Source organism: Gallus gallus, chromosome 2 (genome assembly GCF_016699485.2).
Source record: "Gallus gallus isolate bGalGal1 chromosome 2, bGalGal1.mat.broiler.GRCg7b, whole genome shotgun sequence".
NCBI lineage: Eukaryota > Metazoa > Chordata > Aves > Galliformes > Phasianidae > Gallus > Gallus gallus.
Window position 1 is genome coordinate 34040316 of NC_052533.1, and position 13216 is coordinate 34053531.

The 13216-nt window shown below is 45.8% G+C and overlaps 1 protein-coding gene across 2 annotated transcripts in view; it reads right to left on the reverse strand.

Moving 5' to 3' along the window:
- The window catches only part of ANKRD28 (ankyrin repeat domain 28), a 107708-nt gene extending 103127 nt beyond the window's left edge, over nucleotides 1-4581 (reverse strand). For both annotated transcript variants that reach the window (XM_046936421.1, XM_015281816.4), the window contains exon 1: nucleotides 4498-4581. Coding sequence is in view for 1 of the 2 variants with exons in the window: in XM_015281816.4 (XP_015137302.1) it covers nucleotides 4498-4524 (27 nt within the window). In the remaining variant the exon portion in view is untranslated. The remainder of the gene's footprint in view (nucleotides 1-4497) is intronic.
- Between the last annotated feature and the right edge of the window lie 8635 nt (nucleotides 4582-13216).

The window sequence follows — 13216 nt, forward strand, 5'->3', positions numbered from 1 at the left end:
AAGGCCCAGCTGAATGAAAAATAAATAAATAAAAGGTATACAGCAGCTGAAAAACAAAGCAGCTGCCAAAAGATGAAGGAGGGGATATCGAGCGCACGGTACCAGAGGTATTTGATTTCGGAGTCATCTTTATCCACAGCCCATTTCAGCGAATGGAAACAAGGACAGAAATGTGGGGATGTAACAATCCACACCAGACAACAGAGCGTCAGCAGCGCTCAGTTTCCAAGAGGGAGCACCAACGTTCACACAAACCAAAGTTGCTTCTTCACAGGCAGAGGACGTTTCCCTCCTTTTCCCCCACTGACGTTAGCCTCCAAGTAACAATCACAAACCTTTGATGCAATCGACATGAATAGACCTTTATACCTTCACAGAAAGCCACCGAGCTAACAGGATCTGCCACAAGGATCAGACCACAGAATCAAGGCTCGCTTTGTTTCTCAACAACCTTTTTTTTTTTTTTTTCTTTTTAAGTTTATTTTCTTTGCTGAGAAGAACTGCTTTGTCACAGGTCAGGAGGGCCCAAGTTATCATCTGATCCCCTAAAATGAACAAACTGTAAACCAGGTTCTCTCAGCACATCCTAATGTAAGAGCTGGTAATTGCTTCGAATAACAAGATAAATTGAGTTCCAGTTACTCAAAGTTTTCCACCAATTAAAGAAATGTGAGTTCATAACCCGGGAACACAAGAAATAGCAGCCAGCATAAGGTAAACTGATCAGCACTACAACTTCCCAGTTCACCCTGCATAATATAAGAGCAGACTGGTGCAAGTTTTAGGAAGAATTTATGACAGAGAATAGAGAAGGTGCAAAGAGTGGGTATGTCTCTCCAAAAGACTCTCAGAAGTAATGGTTTAAAGAATGTTCCAACCTGAATCAAACACCTTCAAATAATGTAAACAAATCTCTCATTAATCTATGCCTGAACAAAATTCGTAGAGCAATACCAGGCAGTCCCACTCCCACCACGTCCGTCCCATCCCTCCAGTCGCAGCTCCTTTTCATCACCACAGGAGACCATTCCTCCCCTCAGCGTAACAAGGAACTAGTTGGGACATTTATTATTGGCATCAACTCCAAAAGACGCTGGCAGTAATGAAAATAGCAACCATAGAGGCATTCAGAGCGTTCACTATGACACTGCAAACATTTGTTCAACTGCCAATTGAATGAGATCCATCTCAGCTAAGAGAAAGATATAAGTGAGCCATAAAGAAGTCAGTTCTCTCAGTGTTCAAGGACTTCAGATAAGTGGTCACTAATATCCTCGCGCAGTTCTTCTTCATACTCCAATCCCTTCCACTCACATCTGCCTTATGGGAATAAATGCATCTCCTCAAGCACAGGCCAATATTTGTATAAAGAAATCTCACATACATTTGTTTCGAGTACCCACTATTACAAGCCCTAAGATTACTTCCTATCACATATTGAAAGTCCACGGAAAAGGGGCAATACATCATTAAAACTAAAAGGAAAAGTTTATGAACTGTAATGACACTGCATCCAATTACCTTCACCACAAACAGTGGCAATATTAAAGAAAAATAACCAGCTAGAATTTACCTGTGGTGGGAAAGCGTTACCACGCCTACGCAGTGTGACTGAGCAACCGAACCTGAGGACGCACAGAGGCAGCCGTGCAGGGCTGACAGGGCTTTTATACAAGAGATCAAGGCACACCATTAGGAAGACTCAAAGACAAGTCACTTCTTCCTCTCCCCTCTCCAAAAGGCCTGATAAAACATCAGCGAGCCGCAGAGCTTTAAGATGAAACAACTTTCTTTATAGCCTCCCTCTCTGTCATTTGGTATTTTACTAGTTAGAGCAGCTTCACGCTTACAAGAACCCGGTACACAAGCACCAATGAAGACAGTAAAAAACCAAAGAGAAAGCACCCTAATCACAACATACTTACTGCATTTTTCAGCTCTATCTTGATCAGCTTACCCTGAGGTGGCAGAATTTTGTACATATACTTCACCCATTGCTACATGCCTGACACTGCACAGCAAACCAGGAGCCATGAGGACAGCATCCCACCTCGATAACAATTGTGTTTCCTATTTGAGAGTTAAACTGTTTGCTGCTGAGCACAAACTCTGCTCAGTGCAGTTCAGTTTAGCTTCACCTAGATGTTTGCAGCTACGGCTTATGGGTGTCTTGATAACACCACCATTCGAAAGCAAACCAGCCACTTCAGAAATTCCTTCCAAACTCAGAGAAACACTCCCGGCTCATAGGATGCAAAAGCAGGAAAGCTCAGGCAGAGACAAACCTGTAGAGAATGCAGGCCGCTTTCTGAGCCCAAGAAGGCTCACACTCAGTGCACAGAAAGCCTTTATTCTCAAAGTTAACTGTATCAAGCCACCCTGCAAAGATAACCAAATATTTGACTTTCACAAAGACATTAAGCATCTGTAGGATCAAAGTCTTGTTTATCAGAGTATTAAACCAATTAAATTAAGTCCAAGCAGAACAGGGATTTCATCCTGTGAGCTCGTCTTGGAAAGAGCATTTCTCACCTCATCACAAGTTCTCCAGTGCTACTTTTACACTGACTTGCAGTATCTCGACCTCAACTAAGTACAAGAAAATATCTAGCTGATCGCATGCCCTAAGTCTGCCCATCCCCAGCAAAAATCCTGACAGGGAAATAAGTAATACAGAGCACTTCTTGACCATCAAAGAATGAAACCAGCAAGTTGACACTTATTCAGGGAAAAAAAAAAAAAAAAGAAGTCTTGAGAATTCCACAACAGTAACACTTTATTTAGCAGATAGTTATTAACCTGCTGTAGGAGGAAGTTTGCCAGTCGCTTCTGTGCTTTGTACTCTGAATGCTGCCAACAGCAGGGCAGCCTTTACACTGCTCCAGCAAACTGCCACCACTGAAGGAAAGACTCACTGCACGGGCTACAAACACATGTGACAATATCCTTTATTCTAAACCAACACAGCAGCATGGAGAACATGCTTTAAGTAAACAAGGAGCACTGAAGACAAACTCCTTTGCTTTCACGTAGTACCCAGGGCTGGCTTTTAGCATGAGCAGGTGGTGTGAGCATCTTAGTGCAGCATTAAGCCCGATGCCAAGACATCCTGCAGCACGCTGCGCCACAACACTGACCTGGAGGAGCTCTCCGCTAACAGCAAAGTAGGAAAACTTCACTTTAATGTGATTCCTAACAATTCATAAGAAAGCAAACAGTGGGTTCAACGCTACTTGAAACTGAAGCTCTTTATCCAAAATAAAAAGTTAAAAATTAGCAACAATACAAACAAGCTGACAGTCACTTCATAAACCCCTTATGTGGGAAACACCGTATCCTCACTGTAATCTTTCAGTATTACTGTTAACTCCTGCCATGTTTAACAGCTTCTGGTCTGCAGTCACTGACTCAAGACGCTCAGCGGCAATCCAGCTGCTGCAACAACCACTCCCCCTTTAAGACCAGCACTCTCCTCCCTCCTTCCTGCTTTTACCTTGCAGCCCTCTAAGTGACAGAGCACTTCCCAACGCACCTTTGCGGACCCACGTAGCGTTTCCACAGTAAACATGCATTCTGGTAGAAACTAAAAGCCCGATACGTGTCACTGCGAGCGCAGGGATCCCAGCAGTCCATAATATAGGATCCTTCCCCAAAGGAAAGTTCTGAAGCGCAGCACTGTCACGTTAATGCACGGATGGTGCAGGTTTGGCTGCTTATTCCGTAAGGGCTACTTGCAGAAGAGCCGTACCGCTCGCTTTGGACAGAAGGGCTTATTTCACAGCCGAGACGAGCAGCGCTTTATTGCAGCGGACCGCCTCCCGTAGGAAAGCCGCATTCAATCACAAAGAGAAACCTAACGAAAACACGGCGTGCGTTTCCAGTGCGCAACACAGCCCATTCACAGATGGAGCTCCGGCGAAGCGGAGCGGGCGGGCTCCCGTTTCAAGAGCGCAGAGCCCCGACCGCACCTCACTGAGCACCGCGCAGAGGCCCCGCGCAGCGGGAGGCACAGGTGCGCCGGCGGGGCTCAGGGACCCGGCCCCGCAAGTTGCTCGCCGCGTTTCGAGGCTGAGGCGCGACAAGGGCGTCCCGGCGCTCGGCGCGGCGCGTGCGGCACGCGTGGCGGCGCGGGGAGCGGGCGGACCCTCCCACCTTTGTATCGCACCGCGCGGCAGACAATAGGTGGGACGGGGCGCCGAGCGGCGCCCGTCGTTTCGGGGGCTCGGAGCGGCGGGCGAACAAAGGAGGGGGTGATGGGCGCCGGCCGAACAAAGCCGAACGGAGCCGGCGGGGCGGGCAGGTGCCCCCGGCCGGGTAACACCGCACCTGCGGCCGCGCGCCACCCGCGAGGCGGTGCTCCTCCCCAGAGCGCGGCCCGGCGCGGCGAGCGGGGCCACCTGTTAGGCCCGGCGCCGGCACGGGTGCGGCGGCACATGGCGGCTCCCCGCCCCGCGGCCGTGCCGCCTCCCGCCCGTCGCGGCCGCCCCGCGCACCCACCTGCTCTCGGAGTTTGAGGAACACCATGGCGAGGCCGCCGCTCCCGCAACCGCCGCCGCCTCCGGCCGCCAACGGCTCGGCCCCGCGCCCCGCCCCGCGTTCCGGCCACGCCCCCTCCTTGCCCGCCGCCACCGCCGCTGTGGCCGCCGGCACCACCCCGCGCCCGGGGCCTCGCGCAGACCTCGCGGGCGACGGCGCGCGGCGGGCCCGCCACTGGGCGGGGAGGGAGGAGGCTCCGCCCCCGGCCCCGCCCCGCCGCTCCCCTCGCGGGAGTTCCCTGCGCGAAACGCCCGCTCGCCCGCGCCACTAAGGGCGCTTCTGATTGGCTCGTGAGAGGCGGGGCGGAGTAAGGGCGGCGCTGATTGGCGGGAAAGGCGAGGCGGGCTGGAGGGGAAAGATAAGGAGAGGCGCCGCGGTTCGCTCTGTTCGCGGTCGTTGCGGTGTCCTGAGAGGCGGCTCTCTGTGAACGACGTTATGGTGGGTGGCGCAGTTCGTGTCCTCTATCAGCCCGCTATGAGCCCGGTGCTGCCTGGGGAAGAAAGCGCTGCCTTCTTGTGGGAGCGCTGAGAGACGCGGCCCCTGCCCTGCATTGGGTTATTTTCAGTCGCCTTCCCAAACAAAAAACCAGACCAAAGAGATGGGAACTGCATGCTGCTGAAGAAAACTGATGGAAACGCTTGAGGTTCCTTGGCTTTTCTGTTGCTTCAGAATAGACCGTGTCTTCCAGTCAGTAGTGAGATCTGCACGGACACTTCAGTATAACGTTACTAAGAAAGAGAGTGTAATAAAGGAACTACATGCATCCTGTGTGAATGCTGTTGTGTCCGTTTTTGCCTTCACTCATCTGTTTCCAGCTGATCTCAGTCCTATTAGTCTGCATAAGACAGCCCAGATTGAACAAAAGCACACTGTATGATGCTATCACTAGCAGTATTATCCGCTTTACTGGTGTGCCTCCAAATACAGTACGTGAGTTAAGAGCAATAGAAATGATACAAATACAACCTGAGAAGTTAAATGTAACACCGTCCTAAAGAAATGAGCACTTCTCATTCGTTTATTTCAGGGTAACTTCACCTCTGTTGTTTTTAAAGGATCTGGTTTCACAAGTCACAGAGTAGGTAACTGTGCACAGGTGTCCCTCAGGAACACAAGCAGAGCGTTTTGCAGAAGTCTATTAATACTGATATGCAAACGCACTGAAAGCCGTGACGTTTCTGGCAACGTTCTGAGCATAAATCCGCAGGAGTTAGAACTTTCTGCATCACCTTTTAGATTGGTTTGTAAATTATTAGCAGCGCGGCGCTCCTGAGGGCACAGTTTCTGCAGAGCGCGATAGGCTTCGACTGCACAGCTCCCATTAGTGTTAATGCTAAATCTTCGTGCTGTAACTTATCCCGCAGTGTGTAACACTACCCGGTGTTTTAAAGATAGGAGCATATGTGCTGCACTGAAATGCATAATGGGATTGCACTGAAGAGACCGCATACTGGAGGCGTTTTGTGAACTCATCTGAAACACACTCATGATTTATTTAGTTTGTCAACAATGCCTGTATGCGTAGCTCTTGTTAACCAAGGGTTTCAGCCCCGGCAAAGTTGATATTTATTACTTTTTTTTGTTGTTCTGCATGGGTAAACAGGCACAGAGGTCAACAGGCTGAGACAAGGTCATGGATTGAGTCACCGCCGTGGCTAGGAATAGAAGCCAGAAGACCTGATTGCCACTGCCCTCCTCCAATGGCTATCCTGTGCTCCTAAATCATAGCAGGGCTAAATTTATTTTTACACACAGTACAGTGTGTCTAAAAATCAATATAATTTTGTAATTTCCTATGGAGGGATGCATTTATCTTTATGACCCTGAATCAGCATCACAAGGAGGGGCAAGCCTTCCAATGGAAGCCATACTCACTTTATAATGGAATACTGGGATCATCATCATAGGGGTTTTTTTACACATGATCTGACACATTTTATCCATCAAAATCTAAAACAGTCAAGGTTTTGTAATTCCCAGAGATTACATTTTGAATCATTGGCTGTTCATAGTTACAGATTGTAATGGAAACATATTGAATATGATAACGGCCTCATCAATCAAATGTCATCGATTGGCATTTCTAAAGCACCATTATGCTTACAGATGCTCATTCGAGCAATTGCATCTCAGTTTGGTACAGAGACAGAAGAGAGGGAACTCTTGTGCCCTTTTTACTCAAAGAGCTAGTTTTATTTCTGAAGAAAAGCAGGGCAAACATAACTGTCCTTGGCACATTCAGCAAATGGCAGGGGCCTGCTCAACAACTGTAAGCTCCTGCCAGTCACACATTCTAAGGAAAACTCCAATAAAAATGGGAGAAAACAGAAAATAAGGAATATATATAGTGAGGCAACTGTAGCAAGAGATTGTGTAATTGCCTGCATTTTATATGAGAAAATGTGGGGTGTTTGAAGGACAGGCCTGGTGTGCTGCACATTACCATCACTATGGGTAAAAAGCATATTTTTACAGGGGTAACTGTCTTGGCTTGAACTTGCATACTACAGTTCTTGATGCTTAAAATTTCTGTCCATTTGAATAACAGGCAACTTCTTTCTCCATAAAATTCATTTTATCTTCTTCAGCAGGATAAGGCAGACTCTAAAGAAGGCATAAGAAAGGCGTAAAGGACCCTGGGCCTGGGTCTAACTTTTATACAGAGTGAATTTTATCCGAAATCTCCTTATGATTTCATTGTATAATATGTCTCAAAACTGTCCAGACATGACTGAAGAGTTTGTACACCACTGAGAAGGTGGTTATAAAATTCTGATTGGCTGTAAAGCTAGAATGAATACAACAAAAACCAAAGAAACAGAAAAAAAATGAAGACATAAATTGTACCTTTAAATCTGACTGGGACATGGATATAGAAAGAAAAAACATAAGTATTTTCTAGTACTCAACACATTCCAAGATGACTTTTGCAAACACTCTCAATATTAGCACTCGTATCAATTTACCTAGAATTAGTGAGGATAGGACAGAACAATTTGTTTGTGGAAGATTGAAAGACATATATATATATATACATATGTATGTATATTTTGTATATCAATCATGAAATGCCTCAAAAATCACTTTTGCCACGTGTACCTCTGAATAGCCGGTACTGGCTAACTGGAAACCCCATTGGGCTGTGATTTTGCAAGTTATGTTTTCAGGCTTGGCCAGCTCTTCCAAGAGTAACACTCCAAATGAAGCACAAAATGAATTCGTTTTGGTCAGTCATCCTATCTAGCCTAAAGCTTAAGCACCATGAAAGTCTCATTGGGAGGCTCCAAGTGCGCTGCTGTGCAGGGGTATTTTGTCCAAGATGCATTTCACCAGTGCTTTAGCAAAGCATTAGGAGGAACTCTGTTGGAAATGCTGATTTTCCTATGAGAAGCAAAGTAAAGGTTCTGACTTCTCAACAAGAAGTTTCTCAACATCTGAACTCTTAATTTTATGACTGTGGCTGTAATTCTAATATCCTAGCCAACTGCTTTGTTAAGAGCATGCTCTGTTTTTGCATACCAAAATTCCATCTGATTGAGCTACAGATGCATATGCATTATGGACTGTATCTTATGTTTCTGCTTTCCAAGTGTTTTGGTTTCAATGGTGGGCAAAATGATTTCAGTGTATAGTTTACATACTTGGTTATAAAGCACTGAAGTGGACAGTGGGGGAGGGAGGGGAGTAAAGGAAAAGGCAGGTTTTCCAATAGCCAGAATTCCAGCTGAAATGAGCACTCTGAAAATGAGCTACTGTATACCTGAAATGTGACATAAGCCATGAGAAATGAGGAAGATTTTGGATTCTGCTTTCACACAGTCTCCTTTCACGCTCAGTACCGCAGTAGTAGATGCTGTGTTGTACAAAGAACAAATGTATGACTAGCAGACCGGCATGGTTAGGATGGTATTTTACAGGTTGTGTAATCAGAAAGGTTATTGCCTTTCTGAAAGGCAGAGAAAGGAAAGAGATAATCAAAGATAAATGAAATGCTCACCCATGTCCTAAGCTTGCAGAAAAACTCAAAGGGGAGCAATCTCCAGAAAGAGATCCTTCCCCAGTGGCAGTCAGCCCTTCAGTAGGGTCTCGGAGAGGTGCAGCCAGGCTCCACCCCTTCCGGCCACACAGCTGAATTGCCTTCACCTGTGCTTCTGCGGCTGACTCAGTGCTCACCTCAGGTGATCAATCAGAGGTTCAGGCCGTGACTCAACAGTTCCCATACACGTGTAAATGGGGAATGTGTCCCCTGTGGTAAAGATGGATGAAGATGAATAGCAGCTTCTTTTACTAATATTGTAGTTGTGGAAGTAGTGGTCAACTTTCTCAACTCTCATTCCCCTCAAAGATGCAAATATAAAGAGAAGTGCAGCAAGTAGACATGCAGATTCCCACCTACTAATAATTTATTGCGTGCTGCCATTTCATGTAAACGTCTATTACACATAGGAATGTAGCTATGCAGCTGCACTGCAATATATTGAGAACCTAAATAGACCTCTTACGTTCATAAAATACATGTGCAGACCCCTTAATTGCTACAGCAGAGAGCTTTTCATTGTGGAGAAACAATCACTACGCATCCGTTGTTGAATAAAGATTCTGTCAGAAGGAATATCTGTCTTTAAAAATGTGGTTTTATTCTCTTGAAGTACGATTTTTTTTAATACTTTGATGATGTCTGTGAGGCTACAGCCACGCAGATATGTATGTAAACTCTTCTCAGATAAATACTTTTATCATCTGAAGGAATAAAGTGCTTGAGGCAGAAGACAGGAGTCTCTGGGAAATGCACTGCTGGGAAGAATATATTTGTCAACTGCGCGCCATAGTGAAGAATTTCAGGGAAGATGAAAAGCCTTTTCATGACAGCAAAAGATTTGTAACTCAAAGAAGAGAAAATGAAGCAAACCGTTTGCATTTATCTTTGCATCTTAATAGACAACACTATTCCTGTTTTCATCATGTTGTCTTCATTCTCATGTTAGAGGATTTCCATTTGTATAAAATATTAATAAGAAACGGAGTCACACAGGTAAGGCTTAGTTAGTACTCCTGTTAGCTGCAGCAGTTGCGTAGTCAGGCTAATGTATGGTTACTTTGGTCTGAAGACTTTCATTTGCACTGATCCTAGTCCTGCTTTGGACCCAACAGTCAGTGTGCAAAGGGAGAATGCATTAAAACCTAACACCTTATTATTAATTAAGCTTTGATAACTTGCCTCTTCCCACCCTTCCCTGGAACATATGCCTCAACAAATGAAATCAGAACAGCGTTTCAGCTCTTTGATAGCTGTGTCTGCCACTATAGCACCAGAGTAAGTGTTCATGTTCTTGTGGGAGGCACAAAGTCTGGGCCCTATGTGAGAGCAGGCTGCAGGCAGTGTACCTTCTGCTGAGGATTCTTACTGCTGAGCATGTTCTCCCTGTCTGTCTCTTTGAGCTGCTTAACCTGTAGGATATGCTGCATAGCCTGTGTTTGCTCAGACCGGGGGGGAAAGAGAGAGGTGAAGGCTGGCTGTGAAACAGGCATTAAAAAGGATGTTTTCTGCTCAGCTGCTGCTGGGAATGGCACCATGATGTACCACAAGACATTTGCTACTGCAAAGACTTTATACTAAAAACAAGTGGTGTATGAACTGCGTGTGTTAACAGGAGAAATGAGAACCTGAAGACTTTTAACAAAGTTAGGGCAACTCTAACTTAGGGATAAAACTCATGTGATGCTTTTGTGAAGAATGTTGGACCTTTCTGTGACATAAAAGCAATCTCTGTGTTGTCCAGCGTGGTACAACACACTACCAGGTTGCTTATGATTGTATTTAGACCAACATACATTGCTGGTGTCACGTTTCCTTTACTCTGCAGCCTTTTTAAAATAGCAAAGTATCACACTTCCCTTGGAAAAGCGGAGAGAATCACCTACAGAGCAGCCAGGACTGAGATGAATGTAATTAAAGCTCTCTTCCTGAAGATATTAACACCAAATATTCCCTTAGGTACTGACTGTGGAGCTCCACATTGCCATGAGGTGGTTTTGCTAAATTTAAGTTTATATACACCAAAAGAGTATAATTAAACTGAAACACAGGCAAAGTCCCGTGTAACACATTGGGCAGCAGTTCCATACAGGCTACTGTCTGTGCAATCCTGTGTTGATTTAGAGAAAGACTTTTCGTATGCACATATTCACGTTAGTAGGTGAAGCAGAACAGGAGTATGTATTGAAAATGCTGCACAGGCACTAGGTTGTTGTTTCTAAACTGCAGGTTTTCCAGATAGATAAAATATTCTAAAATGAATGTATGTTACGTTTTCATTAATTACGTGATGCAGTTGTACACAGCAAGGTATATTTTGGATATCCTTCAAAATGCAAACCTTGGAAGAGAATTGCCACAAGCCATGCCACGGATACAGTGCTGAGCAGCATCCTCTTCTTGTTTGCAATACTGTTCAGACTCACCCACTCGCACGTAACTGTATGTTGTATAAATATTCCTGTTTCCTTATTGCGTTGTTTAGAGCAGGCATTTGGCTACATGTGGATTTTTTTTTCATTTTAGTGTTGTTATCTGCATTAGTGCTATAGCTGAGATTTCCTGCCAGGAGTTTCTTTTGTAACTTTATATAAATAGAAAAGTAGCATACTTCCAGCAGAAAAGAACCCGTGTCAGTACGTGTCCCTGTACAGGCACAGAGGAAAAAGCAGTTTCTGACCTGGCAATCATGCCATGCATGCATGTACAGGAGGGAGCAGTGCAGGATACAGAGGTGGAGGCAGTGCTGAGCGCTGCTCATAGGTGTGCTGACTGATGGGGGCTGCCAGAGGATTAGTTTTCAGTGGGCTCCCCAGCCTGGGCAGGCTGCGACTCCAAATAAAACTGAACTCAAAAGTAATTTTACTGGCTGTTATCTTTGCTCCTTCCCACAAAAAAAAAAAAAAACACCTAACAAAATCCCAGCCCCAAGGCCTTCCCCTGACATCTGGTAGAAACATTGACATCTTCAGAGCTCAATACAGTGTGCCACCACCCTCCTGGCTGGGAGCAGCAATGCACTCTGTACGGACTTGAACACTTCCTGTCCAAAAGGGGCCATGGCTGCTCTGCCTGTTGTTAACAGGTACGTATGTAATTACTGAAAAGGCAATACTGTGCGAGGCAAAGGGGTTCTGGCTGGGAAGGATGTGTTTGTCCATTCCATTTCTGGTGGGGCAGCATGAGGCTGAGCCTTGTGAGGATATACAAGAAAGGAGGGAAGAAGAAAACTGGCACTCCGGCCACAGTAGTAAAATTGCATGTCTAAATCCAGGATACAAGCCTGCACGTATATATTGGCAGGTCTGTGTATGCTGAGCTGCAGCTTTTTCCCTATACAATCATCTCTGTGATTGCTCTTGGACCAAGAACTGTGCAGAGCTGGGACTGCATCATGATAGCTAATCTTCCAGCTCTGTCAGAGCGCTGAAACAGCACAATAAATAATACATATGGACGTACTCTGATCAACTATAAAGCCCAGAGGAGACACATGTAATCAGTGGAAACCTTTACTAGTTGGTGGAAGGTTCTGACCTTCAGAGGGTTAGTGAAATCAAGTCTGCGTGACTGGGGAGCAGACACATCTCCTGAGGCTGACAGACATGACTGGCCCCAGGACAGGACTTGGCCCCAGCCTCCGTGCAGCACCGCCAGACTTCTGGTGTTGGCCACAGCAGCCAGGTCTCCGTCACCTGGAGGCAGAGTGGCTGCCCTGGGCTGATGCTGAGGAGCACCACCAGCCTCAGGTACCCACCACTGCAGCCTGAACAGCCTTGGCCAAGTTATCTTCTAGTTTTGTGTTCCTGATAGTAAGCCCACTGGGTTTATGTGCTAGGTGGATGGACAGTTACCAAGCTAAGGCTGGATATAGTTTCTAAACATATGTTTCTGTATGTATGATATCTATATCTTTATGAACTGTGGGATAACCTACAGGTCCCGTGACTGTCAAGAGGAATTTTAAATTAAAGGGAGCAGGATTTTACCTAAACTCTTCTGTGTGGTATACTGTCTCCAAAAAAGCAGCACAGCCAAGAATTCAGACTTCTGCTGCGGGCTGGGCCTCAAACAGCACACGAGCTGTGCATGGGCTGAATCCATGGGGTGCACGAGGACTGTCTGCAAGCTGGGGCAGAGGACAGGATGTAAATCTACAAGGTAACAGCACAAGAGTTGAGAAGTCCCTAAGCAGTAGTTCAGAAAATTGGTAGTCCAGATGGCCCCCTGCCAGGGAGGAAAAACCCTGGACTGCGTGCTCTTTGGATGAAATTGCAAATGGCTTTTAGACTTTCTTCTGGCTTTGGCCCTTTTTAAAGAGCATTTCCTTCACTGTATGCTTTCTCCTGTGGCGGATTACAGCCCAGTTCAGTGCTTTCAGTGCTCTTGAGTTTCCTCAATAAACATGGCACGTAGCTCTTCAGCCACCTGCAAGCTTCACACACACAATGTACTTCGAAGTGTCAGCCCCTGTCACAATTGCATGAAAATCTCTGTTTATGGGCATATAAAGGAAAGAATCTTGTCCTCTTGTTTGAAAAGGAAAGCCAAACGGTGTATGCATTCAATATGTAACGTATCTTAAAGTCCAAAACCGCAGAAAGAAAATAAAAATAATGTTGCTTTTTTTTTTTCAAAGAAAGT